Source organism: Triturus cristatus, chromosome 2_2 (genome assembly GCF_964204655.1).
Source record: "Triturus cristatus chromosome 2_2, aTriCri1.1, whole genome shotgun sequence".
Lineage (NCBI taxonomy): Eukaryota > Metazoa > Chordata > Amphibia > Caudata > Salamandridae > Triturus > Triturus cristatus.
The window spans coordinates 426,237,712-426,252,342 of record NC_140582.1 but is presented as its reverse complement, the minus strand read 5'-3'; the positions used below and the strand labels follow the sequence as shown (position 1 = coordinate 426,252,342).

General features: G+C 43.8%; 1 protein-coding gene across 1 annotated transcript in view; it reads right to left on the bottom strand.

Annotated features, from left to right (window-relative positions):
• LOC146862311 (N-heparan sulfate sulfotransferase 4) overlaps positions 1–14,631 on the bottom strand; it is a 1,181,511-nt gene that overhangs the window by 105,743 nt on the left and 1,061,137 nt on the right. Inside the window, exons 11-12 of the mRNA XM_085643256.1 lie at positions 10,485–10,655; positions 1,799–1,908 (exon numbers count right to left, since the gene is read on the bottom strand). Of these exons, the coding sequence (XP_085499382.1) occupies positions 1,799–1,908; positions 10,485–10,655 (281 nt within the window). The remainder of the gene's footprint in view (positions 1–1,798; positions 1,909–10,484; positions 10,656–14,631) is intronic.

Genomic DNA, 14,631 nt, shown 5'->3' with positions numbered 1-14,631 from the left:
TTCTGGACGTTTGTCAAATGTACATACTATACAAGCTTTTACTGTGGATGTCTTTTAAATTGACCCAGTACAATACAAACTTCACCTCATGGGTTATTTTCACAACACATTTTGTCGACTACATAGCTTAACTTTGCTAATTCAGGTGTCCTACCCCCAGCTTCCATATTACTGTTGCACAAGATGATGCTTCATTCTCGGAATTTCTGTCTATGATGGCTGGGGTACCACAAAGATAATCACCTACCTATTACCAAACACATCAGCAAACAAAAGCAAGACCTATTGGAAGTGGCAATACTTGTTTTACATGTTACATCACAACACATTACATTAGCGCCTGTGTTGTCCAATCTAACAAGACACTTATATGTGGATGCTCAGTAACTTCTGACTTGAATCGGTTCAAATGGATAATTGCTAAATTGTGTGAAAATCAAGTTCAAACAATGTTTCTATTGGTGTTGTGTGTGCCCAATGGGGAGGGAGTGATGTGGTGTGGTGTGCACTCAACCTCTGCTCATTTTTATGCTACTTTGTGAATTTCATTGTAACATCCACTATCCTGCATATTTTATATCGCACTTTCACAGTCTGCAGCTACGCAGTATGCAATATGCACCTCCAATGTTTTTGTGTGGATAACCTATCACTTTCACTTGCACATTTTGTAATGTAAGACCTGTTTGCTTTGTACCCTCATTTACGAAAACTCCCTCAATGTTCTTGGCAAATAGCAGATATGGGACAACCAGAAAAAAGATAGCCGATATTAACAGTGCCAATATGCAGAGTTATTGTCCCGCTACAGGGTGACGTCATCGTTGGGTCATCATTGCACAGCCTCAAACACCTAATCATTTGCTTTTCGAAACTCTTCGTTGTATCTAACTTAATCGATCTTATATTCGCAGCAAATTTAAAATGCCCTAATTAGTAATGAGGACATTTGAAGGACACGCACAGCTCAGACTAAGCACATCTGTTTCCTCACTATTAGACAGTGCAGTGAAGTGTGATTTCACCAGGAATAGCATAGTGCGATGTGCATAAAATATGTATGAAGGTCAAAAATGTCAAAGTGGGACAAGATTAAGAGGCGCGTGCGGCGCCCTTTGTGACTGGAACTGCAAGAGCCAGCCACAGGGAAAACAGAAAGGGAGCAGATTACCTCTTCTTTCTCGGCGACGTTGTGGAAAGATGAGGTATGAATGTCTTACAGGGGTACATTAGTTAATTAGTTCCTAGTTGCCAAAGGCCGAATTGACTGATACATCAGCATCTCCAATCCTCCCACTGCACATTTGGAGAGTCATTTGGCCAGAAAGTGGACGGGGGGGGGGGTGTTCTTTTTTCTCTATATTATCATCCCTGGCTTCACCCCCCATACTCCCCCCTCCCCACAGCTGCTTCTTTTTATCTTTCTTAATGGGATTTATTAAAAGTGGCAATTCTGTGATTAAATGATCACATCTTGTTTTAACTTTATTTCCCGTCTCCCTGGCGCGTGCATTAGGTTTTACCGCAAGGAGACGAGAAACGCTGCGCGTGCATAATCCGCGGGTCCGAGCAACAAACACAGGCCCTGAGGCGCGCCGTGGATCTGCTGACGAGAACTCACGTGAATCCTCCGAGGGCCACCCTTTAATGAAACGAATAATAATACACGTTTCTCTGATCACGCGTGTCCTGAAGTCTGCTTCCACTGCAAGTATTAATGAGGCTGCATGTTCACCTTTCCAGTGATAATGTATTATTGCAAATACAAATGAGCAAACGGGGCCTGAAAGGGACTTACGTGAGCACTTCGGAATAATTATAATGAGCGGGGACTCCCAGAAACCTCTGCGTTCCATCCATCACCGTAGCCGGGTCAGATCTCAGCTGCTGTCCGTCGATAATTAGGAGCTGCAAAGGAGATATGTTAAAAGCAGATATTGTAACACTCTTCACACACCGCATGAAGGCAGTCACATTAACTTTAGATGGGAAGGTACAGTTGCTATATGTTGCCACGGGTGGGTTTATGGGTCAAGGTTGTTGCACTGAATGATTGGATCTCACAAGAGGCACTGTAATTAGCTTTAAGCAATGGAATTCATATAGACTATCTTCCCACCCCACTTTGGGGCTCACACCTACTATGTGAGGTTCTCTTGTACCTGTAAGGCAGGCGCTCTGCTGCCATCTTGAAAGAGGAGTCAACAGGCTCCAGGCCCTTTCTTCTCCCTATTTTGAAGCGCCAGCTTAAAAAAGAGCGTATTTCAGGAAATCCTCTGTGAGTGGCTCTAATCGGTCTTACAACAAGGTGAAAAGAATCAATGCATGTCAGATATGTACAAAAGTACCTTCAATACTGAATGTGCAAAGCAAAAACTCCAAAGGGAATGACTACGAATCACTTTACATACTTTCCCCAGTCTCAAATCCCTGTTGAAGGAATTGATTAAATACCTGAGGCCCACAGTTGAGTTTATGTCTGTGGAGAGAGACCAGGAGTAAGGGAGGAGGACACGCAGTGAATGCAGCTGGAGTCGAACTCCTTGGCCCCGATTATGTACACCCGTGCAACCTACAACACACTCAACTCTGCCCACAACGCAAGAGGTTTGTTGTTTGCAGTTTTTCTGAGAAATGCTGGAAATTGAAAGGGAAAAAGAGGGGTTGTAGCTCTCTAATAATAAATAATAATAATAATAAAGGGGTTTGTAGAGCGCATGGTGACGCCTACCGGCTTCAACCGATTCTCTTGCTGCTGGACTGCTCCCTGCGTCACCTGACTGTCCTTTACCTCTAGTCGACTCCCCCTTTGTCTCTTCCACCCCTCTCATCTTGTACAGTCACCGCGACACCGGATGTGGTGATTGCTGGTCCCCACCCGTTTTGTTTGACTCTCTTTGACTTTTTGGTTCCTTTGAAGTTCTTTCCCCCTTGCCAGTCTGCTTGGCCCGATCGGCATTTCAACCCCTTTATACTTTTCCCCCTCTTTTATGCTATGCTCTAGAAACTCATGATGTAATCTTTGTAACTCACTAATCCTCATGTAAAGCGCTCTGATACCTCTGGGTCTAGCCAGCGCTATATACAACTCTGAAAAATAAAAATAAATAAATAAGATTAAAAAAAAAACACTGAGACCTGAAGAACATTTGAAGACTGAGGAGGTGTGAGAAGAGTATCTCCATAATCCTCAATGGCAGTGGCAGTGGTGTAAGGGGAGAACATATGCAAGCTACCTTCTTTTACTCTTATTACCACACACCTTTTAAGTGTTATTTTAATAACCTAATTAATATACTGTTGACCAAAATATGTTTAATAAACAAAATGAGATTATGTCGGCTTTGCCCTCTGTTTCTATGGACCCCCTCTAGCTCAGGCCTCAGGTGGGTTCAAGGGATCAATAGCACGTTTCCACACAGTGAAATCCCTCTCCCAGTAGGGGAATCATGGGAGTACAATTTCCAAAACCATGTCCATGTACAGCATCAGCCCAATGCTAAATAGAAATACAGTCCATATCCAGAAGGATCATTCAAGAGTTGGATATAACTAGAGGCGGGTGGAATGTTACATTCTGCCAGCGGAATATGGGTACTCCACGTTAACGCGGAGTACCGGACAAATTCAGCCAATCACTGCGTGGTGTCTGTTAGAAAAGGGGGTCTCTAGTTGGCAGTGGTGTATATCCTGTCCCAGATGCAGCCACTCCATTAGGACGGAGGAGCACAACCCGCCCTGCCACCACCCTCAAATAAAATGATAATAAAACGGGTTTTAAACCAGTTTTATTACTGTTTTATTTTAATCCCTCTGGACCTGCCCCCATGACTCTGCGGAGTCTTGGGGTTGGGTCCAGTGGATGACACTGCTGGTCGGGGAATGGTGGGCACTTCTTTTGCTGCAGATGATTGTTTGGCTGGCGTCTCAGGCCGGCCAAACCGTCCTGTGCAGTGAAGCTCTCTCCAGCCCCAGCTGCATTGCTGGAGCTGGAGAGAGCAGGTAAAGGCTCACATTTTGCCTGGGAGCATAAGTTGCCAGCACTCAGGCCAATCCTGACACTGCTTTCATACAGCATCAAGATTGGCCGCAGTGCAGTCTGGGAGCCTGTTCCCAGAAGAAAAAAGAGCGTGATGCGGCGGGCGGCGGCCTTGGCATTCAAGTAAGTAATTTCTATTTTTTATTTTGTAATTTTTTGTTGATTCTTTCAGGATACAGCAAAGTGAAAGTTCAGTCCTTTTCACTGCACACAGACAGAAACAGCAACTACAGGCCAACCTAGCAAAGCAACACACAACAAAGGGCTTTTACTCCTCCTGGCAGCTCTTTAGCTCTTTTTCTTGGCAGGGTCCTCTTGATCCAGAAGTGTTTTAAAAGTCTGGGGTCTTAGGCTCAATGCTATTAGCCCTTTTGGCCTTTGAAGTCTTTGTGGTTTACAAGTTCCTGCCTTGCCTGTACTTGGCTCCAGACACATTCCAGGGGGGGTGGAAACAGCATTGTGAGAGGACAGGCAGAGCCTAATTCAGGTGCAGGTGACAGCTCCTCCCACCACTCTAGCTCAGGAAGGCCCATCAGACTGGTGATGGGCCATCAGCATATGCAGGTCACACCTCAAGTCCCTTTGTGTGACTCTAGAGTGAATGCATAAACCGACCCCTGTTAGTCTAAACCAGACGTTGATTCTACAGGCAGACAGAGGCACAGGATGGTTAAACAAGAAAAGACCCACTTTCTAAAAGTGGCATTTTCAAACACACAATTTAAAAACCACTTTTACTAAACGGTGTGTTTTTAAATTCTGAGCTCAGGGAGACCAAATTCCAAATCTCTAGCTGGTCCCAATTGAAAGTTATACTCGTCAAAAATGTTACAAGGCAGCTCCAATGACAACCTATGGGAGAGCCAGACCTTGCAATAGTGAAAAACAAAAATCACATTTGGCAGTATTTCACTATCAGGACATGTAAAACACATCAGTACATGTCCTACCTTTCACATACACTGCATCCTGCCCATGGGGGTACCTTGGCCTACCTGAGGGGTGCCTTACATGTGATACAAGGGACGGTTAGGGCCTGGCAAGTGGGTGCATTTGCCAGGTTGGCAAGGCAGTTTAAAACTGCACTCACAGACACTGGATTGACAGGCCTGAGACACATTTACGGGCTAATCATGTGGGTGGCACAACCAGTTGCTGCAGGCCCACTAGTGGCATTTGATTTAAAGGCCCTGGGCACAAATAGTGCATTTTAACTAGGGACTTTCCAGTAAATCAAATATACCAATCAGTGATAACCAGTCAGAATCACAATTTACATAGGGATCACTTGCTCTTTAGCACTGATCTGCAGTGGTAAAGTGCCCATAGTAGAGTATCTTAACCAGCAAAAATGAAGTCCAGCACACAGTCACAAATATAGGAGGTAGAGTTAAAAAGATAGGGGAAACCACGCCAAATATGCCAGGTCTAACAGTGTAATTTTGTTCCCATAAGGCTCCAGAAATTTGAGCTGGTGAGCTTGAATCAGATTTGGTGTGCCCTTGCATGATTTTCTATCTTGTGAGGGTGTGGGGAGTTGCAATTAGAGTGCTGCTTGAGTAGATTTTCTACTCCAGTGGCAGCAAAATCAACTTGAATGGCCACATGCTGGCGCACACTGCGTGGTGCTGTTTATGCTGATTTTTCAGTGCTGCTGATGCTAAATTGCAGCGCGAGAAGCGCGACGTGCATATTTTCTGCCTGCTGGAAGAACTCTGTGGAACTTGCAGAGTTTTTATGTAACTCCGTGGAATTCCATAGAGTGAAACTCTACAAGTTCTGCCTACCCCTAGATGTAACACACATAGAGAAGGAGACTTGCTGTTTGGAGTGTATTGGATTTTTTGGGCTAACCTCTAACATAGGAGGGTTAATGATAAATAAAATTTGGTAGCTGTGGTCTTTAGGCAGCAAGGTGTTGGAACAAGTGTGGAGTTATTTATTCTTTCACCGTGGCCTGCTTGACAGTGTGTGGCATCCTGCCGGAATCCTGAAGTGAGATTTTGGCTGATTGTGTCTCTCACTTGTGTAATGAAACTGGCCAGAGTGAAGGAGAGGGGGACACATTTAGTGGTGAGTTCCATGAGGAGGAGCGTAAAGTGTGTGAGCTGGCAGGTGGAGCCATATTAGAAGGTGAGTGGATGGAAGAATTGGAGAGGGACCAAGAATTACAGTAGGTGATTGAAGTGATGTCCTCGGGCTGGTCAAAGGTCTGTGGACACAATCAAGTATTGAGGAGTTACTGGGAGGTGAGAGATGAGTTAACGGTGAGATACAGACTTTTCTTAAGAGGTAGGAAGTTGATTATATGGTTGTGTTGAGAGATCACATCATTTCGTAAGCACATGAGAGTCACCTCGGAATTTCGAATACCAAGATGAGAATTCGGGCTGATTTCTGGTGGCTAGGTGTGGATATGATGGTTGAGAGTAAGTTAAGAGAGTGCACTGAGTGGCTGGAAAGTGATGAGATATTGAAGTGTAGAACAGAACCCATTGTTGTCAGAAAACTACCTGTTGGTCCTTGGGAGGAGATTTCCTTAAATATTTTGGGTCCGAATCACCTCACGAGTGTTGATAATTATTTGATAAACTGCATGGATGTTTACTCAAGGTGGCCATAAGTGGTGATTGTGACTTCAATTTAATTGCATGTGGTATTTCAGTTCTTGATGTCTATATTTTATCGGGAAGAGTATACCTCGGTTTTCCTTACAGATAATGGGGTTCAGTTAACTTCAAAAGAGATAGAGAATTTCCTTCACGAAAGGGGCATAATAAGAAATCCGTATTATATCATCCTGAATGTAGTGGAATTATCAAGAGGTTTAATGGAGTGGTAGAGGAGGCCATATAGTGCTCAAGGGCAAATGGAAAATTGTGGAAGAATGAAGTGAGAGGTAAAGTGAAGGTGCAGATACTCACCCCTCATTCCAACACAGGTGTAACGCCCTTTGAGTTATTTAGAGGCAGGGGTCCCATTTGTTCAATGTGCCAAAGTTGTATGGAAAAAAGAAAAATTATGGAATGGGAGAGAAGGTGAAGGATAATATTTGGGAAGAAAGGGTGGAGGAAAAATGGTAAAGATGAAAGAGGAATATGGCAACCGTGACAGGGTGAAAGTGACAAGCGTGAAGGTGGGTGACTGGGTTAAGGTGAGACTTCCTGGTGGGCGGTCAGTAGGATCTAACTTCAGTAAATCCATGAGAGTGATTAAACTGTTCAGGAATGCTGTTAAAATGGATGATCACAGGGTGTGGAACTTGAATAGAGTAGCACTTTACCCTGTGGAAACTCACATTGAATGTGTGGACATAAAACAAGGGAAGGGCTCCACGACCCAAGAGAGAGTGGGTGTCAACGATGGTTTGAGGAGTTGTTCTAGGTCTGCGGATGTTCCAGATTACCTGAAACATTTTGCAATTGATTAATCTAGTAGTGAAATTACTGTGTATTTAGTTTAAAAAAATGTAGTAAATACAGTTCTCTAGCGGTGAAGTATAGCATATAATTAATGTATAGTTTGTATAGTTGTGTTGTTAAGAGGGGAGGTTGTGTGGCATCCTGCCTGAATCCTGAAGTTGGATTCCATGCATGCACAAGGACAACATTCTTTTCTTGGGATCTGGGGGTTCAGAGAATGTGTGGGTTTGAAGGGCAGTCTTGGTGGGGGTGTTATCTGTAGCTTGATAATAAACTATGCTTTGAAATCAAGCCCTGCCTACGCCTCTGCTTCTCTACACAGTGGTCTTGTTGAATGCATATAGTGGTTCAACCAGTTCCTTTCCGCAATAACTCCTCCCTTTTTATTTTCCCTAATATTGTATTGTTCTTCAAGGGTAACAGAAATTCAAGTCATCATTTATTCCTGTGCTATACACACGTTGCAGGATCAAAAATAATAGTTGAAAAGATTCAATACAGTACTAAAGTACGACTTACACAAGAACATTAAGTATATCCTTTCATTGATTTACTTCCTTGTACTTTCGCCCCTCCTCTCGCCCTCTCTCACTTTACCTGAGCCACCCAGATCTCAGTTTACAAGGTGCCGAAACTGATATTTAAGTAAATATAGAAAATAGCTGTTTTGTTTGACCTTGAAGGTCACCCGAAAAGCGGATTTCACATCTGTCTAGTAGATCTGTATCTCCGGAAGAGACGCTGAGTCATGTCGGGCATGTTAATTCACAGCTCTATTTGCCCATTAAATCAATAAAGGATACAATACAACCTGAAATAGGGCTGTTGCTAGTGATACGTCCATGACACTCTAACGTCAGTTTTCTCCACGTACTAAAGGACAACCTTGCTTTACTGTTGGTGATTGTTTTTTGCATCCAGACACAGTTAATTACACTGTGGGCAGCAGCTGGTTGAGGACAGTGCTTTTGGGGGACTCCACAGTGTAGGCAAGTGAAAAAATGGCCTCAACATTTATGTGTAGCAGCTGCTAGTGGTGGTATTATCCTGGCTGTTTACTGGTTTGCACATTTGCTCTCCAGAGTTTCAGTTTTTCGTGGTATAACTACCGTATTTCCACCAGGCTTTCTTACAGACACCAGGCGCATCTGACCACGCATAGAGTGGTGTGAATAATATTTAAAAATTCGCCTAATTTCCTGAATACATATGCTTAATTCTCCTGCTGTAACTCGGATATTATTGAAGATTCTATCTCAGTTGTTACCCTCACATCTTCTTACCTGTGTACACATTAGTTTATTTCTTGCCCTCTTGGTTCCCACAGAATACTATACAGACCTGAGACTAAACATTTTTCATGTCTTGGATCCTGTATTAAACGTTCAAAGCGAGGTGGCATTTGTTTAATCTACTTTTTGAGCATTTTTTACACAGGGTTTATTTCAGTGAGAAATACATTACCACCAGAATTACCACAGGAACCATCATCTGGAGATCTGCATCAAACATGTGGTAATATCCCCGAAGAAGCAAAAAAATTATTGCGTTCAGAGGAACAATCATTTTCCCCTGGGATTTTCCTCGCTTAGGCGCTGATGTCGAGCATTGGTGGCATTTAATGCACATTATAAATAACTATACCAAGGGGTACATTATTTATTGTGTGCAATAATTAGCACCTATTACGAGTTGTTGGGGAATTACGCAGATTTTGGTGTTTAACACACCAAAATCTGCATTATAGGGTAAATACCATATAATTTTCCCACGTTAAATTTAACAAATGTTGGGTTATTTAAGGCATCCGATAACTATCCAATGTGCTAAATAACTAACAACTTGTAATTATGAACCTGCCTATTTATGCATGGGTAGGATTATACCGACCACCTCGTATTCAGGGCCTTAAATGCGCACTACTAGTGATACTTGTATCACAAGATTTACCACATTTTTGTATATGGCTTTAATACCAATTATTAATTGTAATGTGTCATTTGTCTTTTTTCTTTATGAAATGCAGTTATATTATATTTGTATTGCTTTATTAGTGAGTTAGTCAAAATGTGCAAAATGTGTGGGAAAGCGTTAACCCAATTGCTGTATATTTCTCCCATTACTGTAAATCTCTCTCTTTTTTATTTCTTGTCTCCATATTTGGTTCACTGCAGCCTCCCACCTACCAGAACTTTTGACTCTCTAGTTGAAGTCCTGTATTGTTCAGCAGCTGTGAGTCTCGAACTTCTACAAGTGATCCAAACTCCTCTAAAAATCCGCTGCCACTCTATCAACCATAAGTTCATGACTTAGCGTGAGGTGCAATGCCTTTCCCTTCTTCATGTTGTGAAGTACAATTGTGTCAGTTCTTCATTTCTTTTGTATACTGATAGTTCAGATTCTTGCTGCTTCAAGGAAAACCGATGACATTAGCCTCAGTGGGGTAGCAAGGGTGCTATGGGCCCTAATGAAAGCCAGGCAAAAGGGCCTATCTGTTCCCAGTAAGGAAATAAAAAATATCCATAACTGTGTGCAGAGGGTCCTTTGCACTGCGGGCCCTGGTGCCACTGCTCTTGCTGCACCATCTGGTTACCCTTTATAGTCACAGTACATGATGAGCTGTTTGGGGACGCAACCTAACTTTCGGTAGCAGCATGTGTGCGACAAAAGTTAGATTTTCAGACTCTTTCCAAATGGTCTGAATTAAGAGTATAACATTTAGTACACACTAATAGTGCATCACTAGAGGAAGGGTATTCAAGCTTGATTTTCAGAATATGTTCTTTCTCGTTCAGGTGTGGCGCATCAACCACAGAAATATTGGAACACCTGCTCCTGCAAAGAAAATGGTTGCAGCAAAAGGAAATTTTGTCAAAGTCACCAAGTAAAATTAGTTACACATTTTAATTGTCTGATGCCTAAAGTTGTATAGAAGTTCCTAAGAAAGTTCATGAACATGGAACAAATGCAAGAACAATATCTGATTGACAGCGGACTTGAAGGGGTGCTTGTGAGACAATTACCTGAGAGGCGGGGAAGTGCGCCAGCCACCGTTCTATGTGCGTTGCATACCATCCAGGGACCAGACATCTTTTTTGAAGAGTGTGTAAGTCGGAGGGAGGTCCGGATCCCGCAGTGATGACCTCATAGAAGCTAAACTTTAAAGCAGTCGGGTCCTGGTGAGAGCGCTGGTGCTGCAAAGGGAAAGAGCTGTCAATAAGCACATTCATTTTCTCTTGATTCCACATGAGCAACATTTACAAAAAAATCGATGTTTAGTCTATTTCAGGAACTCGCAAAAGTGAATCTTGTTGCGAACTCTTCTGTGTGGCAGTCAGTGCTCTAATTGCATCGGCAAGGCTTTTATTTTTCAAATGTCACAACACAGATACCACAGATGAGCAGTCTCTAGATGATTCCAAGAAACTCTGCAGTTTTCAAGTTCTTTACACCAATGATTTCAAAACCAATGCATCTCTCCTTAGTGTACAGATTTGTATATATGCAAATAGGCTTATATATTTGGTCAAAATACAGTCAAACCTTTGCTGACTCCCGAGAAACGAGGTTTGTGTCAATGGCCCGAAGGACAGAATGGATAACCTCTGAGCCACTCGCCGCAACTTCTGGCAAAACTGCTATCCCCTCAACATAATTAAGCATTATAGGCCGCTGCCTAGGGCATTAGTAGTTGTTAAAGGCCCCAAACCTGAGTTACACACCCAATCCAAAGGTGAGAGCCATAACCAGGAACCACTGGAATTATGCAGCAGGGAAGGACCAAATTATGCATTAGGGTTGACTACATTATGCAGCAAGAAAAGGCAAATTATGCAGTGCAATGTGGAACATTTTGTGATAATATTACTTCCTTAATTTTTACACAGGTTAACCATGTCTGGGCAAAAGATTCCACCTCATTATTACGAATTTAACATCCAATTACCGCAAAAAGCAACAGAAAGGTGGCCCCAACCTCTGCTAAGGGTCTTTCACTGCACAACAACACACATCACCGCGTTTTTAGTAGTTTGTGATCTCTTTCACCTAAAAGCAACATTTGTGTTTAACATCTGCAGATTATGCAGCAGATGGATTGTGTGGCAATGCTGCAAATCCAAAACTATGCGGAAAATGCTACAGTTGCAAAATCGCATACTTCCAGTGGCCCTGTCCATAAGGAAGGTGAGGCCCTTTAAGAGTCGGTATAGCCCTACTCTAGGGCCAGGTTACATACTTTTTGTTGATTGAGCAAGTGGCCTTCTGGACATTTTTTACAATACAGGGGCATACCTCCCATCAGTAACATCAAATATGAGCCCACTCTTGCAATGGCACATATTCAAGTCACTGCATTCCAGAAATAAAATGAGGGTGTGCCCTCACGCATCTAAGTGTATCATTTTGTCAATGCACATTTTCCATATTTCTAAAGCATGTCAACAGGCAAAGAAGCCACAGCTCGGCAATTCAGAGTGGTCTTCCGGATGCATAGGGCCCTGCCAGAGTCTGCCATGACAGGCATGGTTGACTCCAGCAGACAAAATCAACAATGACCCATACACTCAAGGAGAAAGGTTGCAAGGCAGCTTTATTTCGGCAAAAACCTATGTGGGGATCTATTTCTGAAAATAGAAAAAAAATGCTGAGCGGGCCTGAATGATATGCTGGCCCAAATATCATTCAGTTTCGATGTAATCGCTTCTGCTGCACCGCCATCTGTATTTTGATCAAAACTGAGGATTTCTGAAGACAATAGGTGGCTCTTCAATGGAGGGCTGAGGTGAGAGCCTGGCTCCCCAGCCGAGCAGGCCAACCACCACGGCATTAACAACACTCAGACAGGGTCCTAAATGACCCTCTTAGACTTTCCAAAATAGAAAAGTGGTGTTCCTAAGACTGAAAATACACTCCAGGGCAACCAATTATTTGATTAACTCATTATTTGCCTAAACGAGTAACAGACTTTCCTTGTGGGTTTTTTCTGAAACAACATTTTAGAAGAGCAAAACGTTTGAAAAATAAATCTTTAGTGCCTTAGATTAAAGCAAAAAAATAAAGCCTCAAGAGTAATCACTGTAATTTTATTTTATTGTGATCTTTTATGGGGCTTCCACGTGGTCCCATCTGGTCACTAAGAATTGCTTTGACATTTGTGTTTCTTAAGTGAAAAAAAACTTTTTTTTATGAGGTCCCGCACCTTGGGGCAAAGGGGATAGTCCCACAAGAAAGACAAAGGGAAGAATTCAGTGCTTCTTATGGAGGGGGGCTCGGTATAAATTAAAGCTGGTAATCTGCAGAAGGCTCACTTGAACACTGTTATTTTCAGATTATTCTTGAAGGTGGCTGTTAGAAATGGGATTTCTGGTTGGCTAAGGCTTGTGCCAAAGCCAGGCAGAAACCACCACTCTAGTCAGGGCAAGGGAGTTACACGCTGAAGATAACCCCTGCTCAACCCCTTGGTAGCTTGGCACGAGCAGTCAGGCTTATCTCAGAGGCAATGTGTAAAGCGTTTGCGCGACACACACACACAGCAGCAACAAACTAGGCACACTACAAAAGAAACTCCACACAAGGTTATATCAAAAATAGTCTTTGTATTCTCATAACACTTTAGAATAGTAATCACATAATATACATTGTGCCCACTGGCACTAGGTAATATCTACAAGGGATTATTTACACCTGACAGGGCCACCTGGAACACTGTCAGCACCATCACTTAGTGAACACAGCAAATGTAGAACATATAATAAACATAGTACACACCCGGTCCTCACTGGCCATTACTGTACTCAGCATTATCCTGTAACATAAACTATAGTATGCACAGTATCACATTAGGCGCAAAATACATCATACGCCAACCTCACTAGTCTAACATTTTTAGACCATAACCTCCTAAGCATCACTCACATTAGGGGTAAAACTCACAGTAGGAAATAACCTTACCAGCATAATCACGTTATGCAAATAACCTCATACATAAATCACAGTTAGAGGCATAAAACAGGGTGCGTAAATCATAGTACATGAATCACATTTCCTAGCACCACATAAATCACATTAGAGCCTGGCGCCTTACAAACCCCACAGTCCCCCTGGCCAACTGGCCTTCTCAAAGGGGCTCAAATGCCCTACGTCCAAAATGTCAGGGCTGCTGCCAAGCCAGCGGAATCCAAAGTGTGCCATTGCGCTCGGACGTAGGAGTGCATCTCACTACTATCGTTCTCTTTAAAAATGCCCCCAAAGAACTGTTGGCCTAATCGTTGCAGCTGGCACTAATTGCTGCGCAGCTGTGATGCAAACAAGGCCTGGCAGCACTGTGCCCTCCAAACAGTTATACAAAAACGTTGTAGCTGCCTGCGCTGGTGCGGCGTAGCTGGGAATAAGCAATATGGGGTCCCTGGCACATCTGTGCCTCTTCAGCCTCACTGGGCTTCTTTAAATAAAATTGGCCCCACCTCGTTGCAGTTGCCCACTGTCAAACGGGGCAACTGAAAAACCATGGGTACGGGCCCCTCTGGGCCTCCTAACAACACTGTGGCCACGGAGGGTGGGCATTGACAATATGCCCGACGTGCCCCCCCTCCATCAGGGACTCTTGGAAAGATTTGCCCACATCGTTGGAGCGGTCCGCTGCCAGACGGGGCCGCTCAGAGTCCATCAGCACCAGTGCCGTGCCTCGACTGCACCACAACAGAGGAGAAGCCCCCCTCACTCATCGGTTATTGGTGTGACTCTGGGCTCCTCTCTCGCTGCGGGACTCAGCTCTTCACCCGGGCCCCCTCCTGGGACCCGGGACCTCTCGTCACGCTGGCCGCAGCTTCTCCTGCACACAGGGCTTCCCTTCACTCCCGGGAGCCCCACACTGCAATCGGCGGCCTAGACAGCTTCACCTCTTCAACCGGGCTCCCTCCTAGGACCCAGGACTTGGCTGTAGAGCCCGCGAGGCTCCAGTCGGCTTTCCCGGTGGCAGGGGAGACTTCCTGTATGTGTCACACACAATGCAGGCAACTTTTGCCTGACTTTCTCTTTTCGCCCGGGCCGCAGCGGTGATTTCCAAAAAGTAGAACACGGGTGGACTCCCGCTATGGCAGACGACGCGGGGTAGGCACCCGCATTCAAATTAAACATAAAGCGGCGATGTGGGGTGGGCACCCATGATTT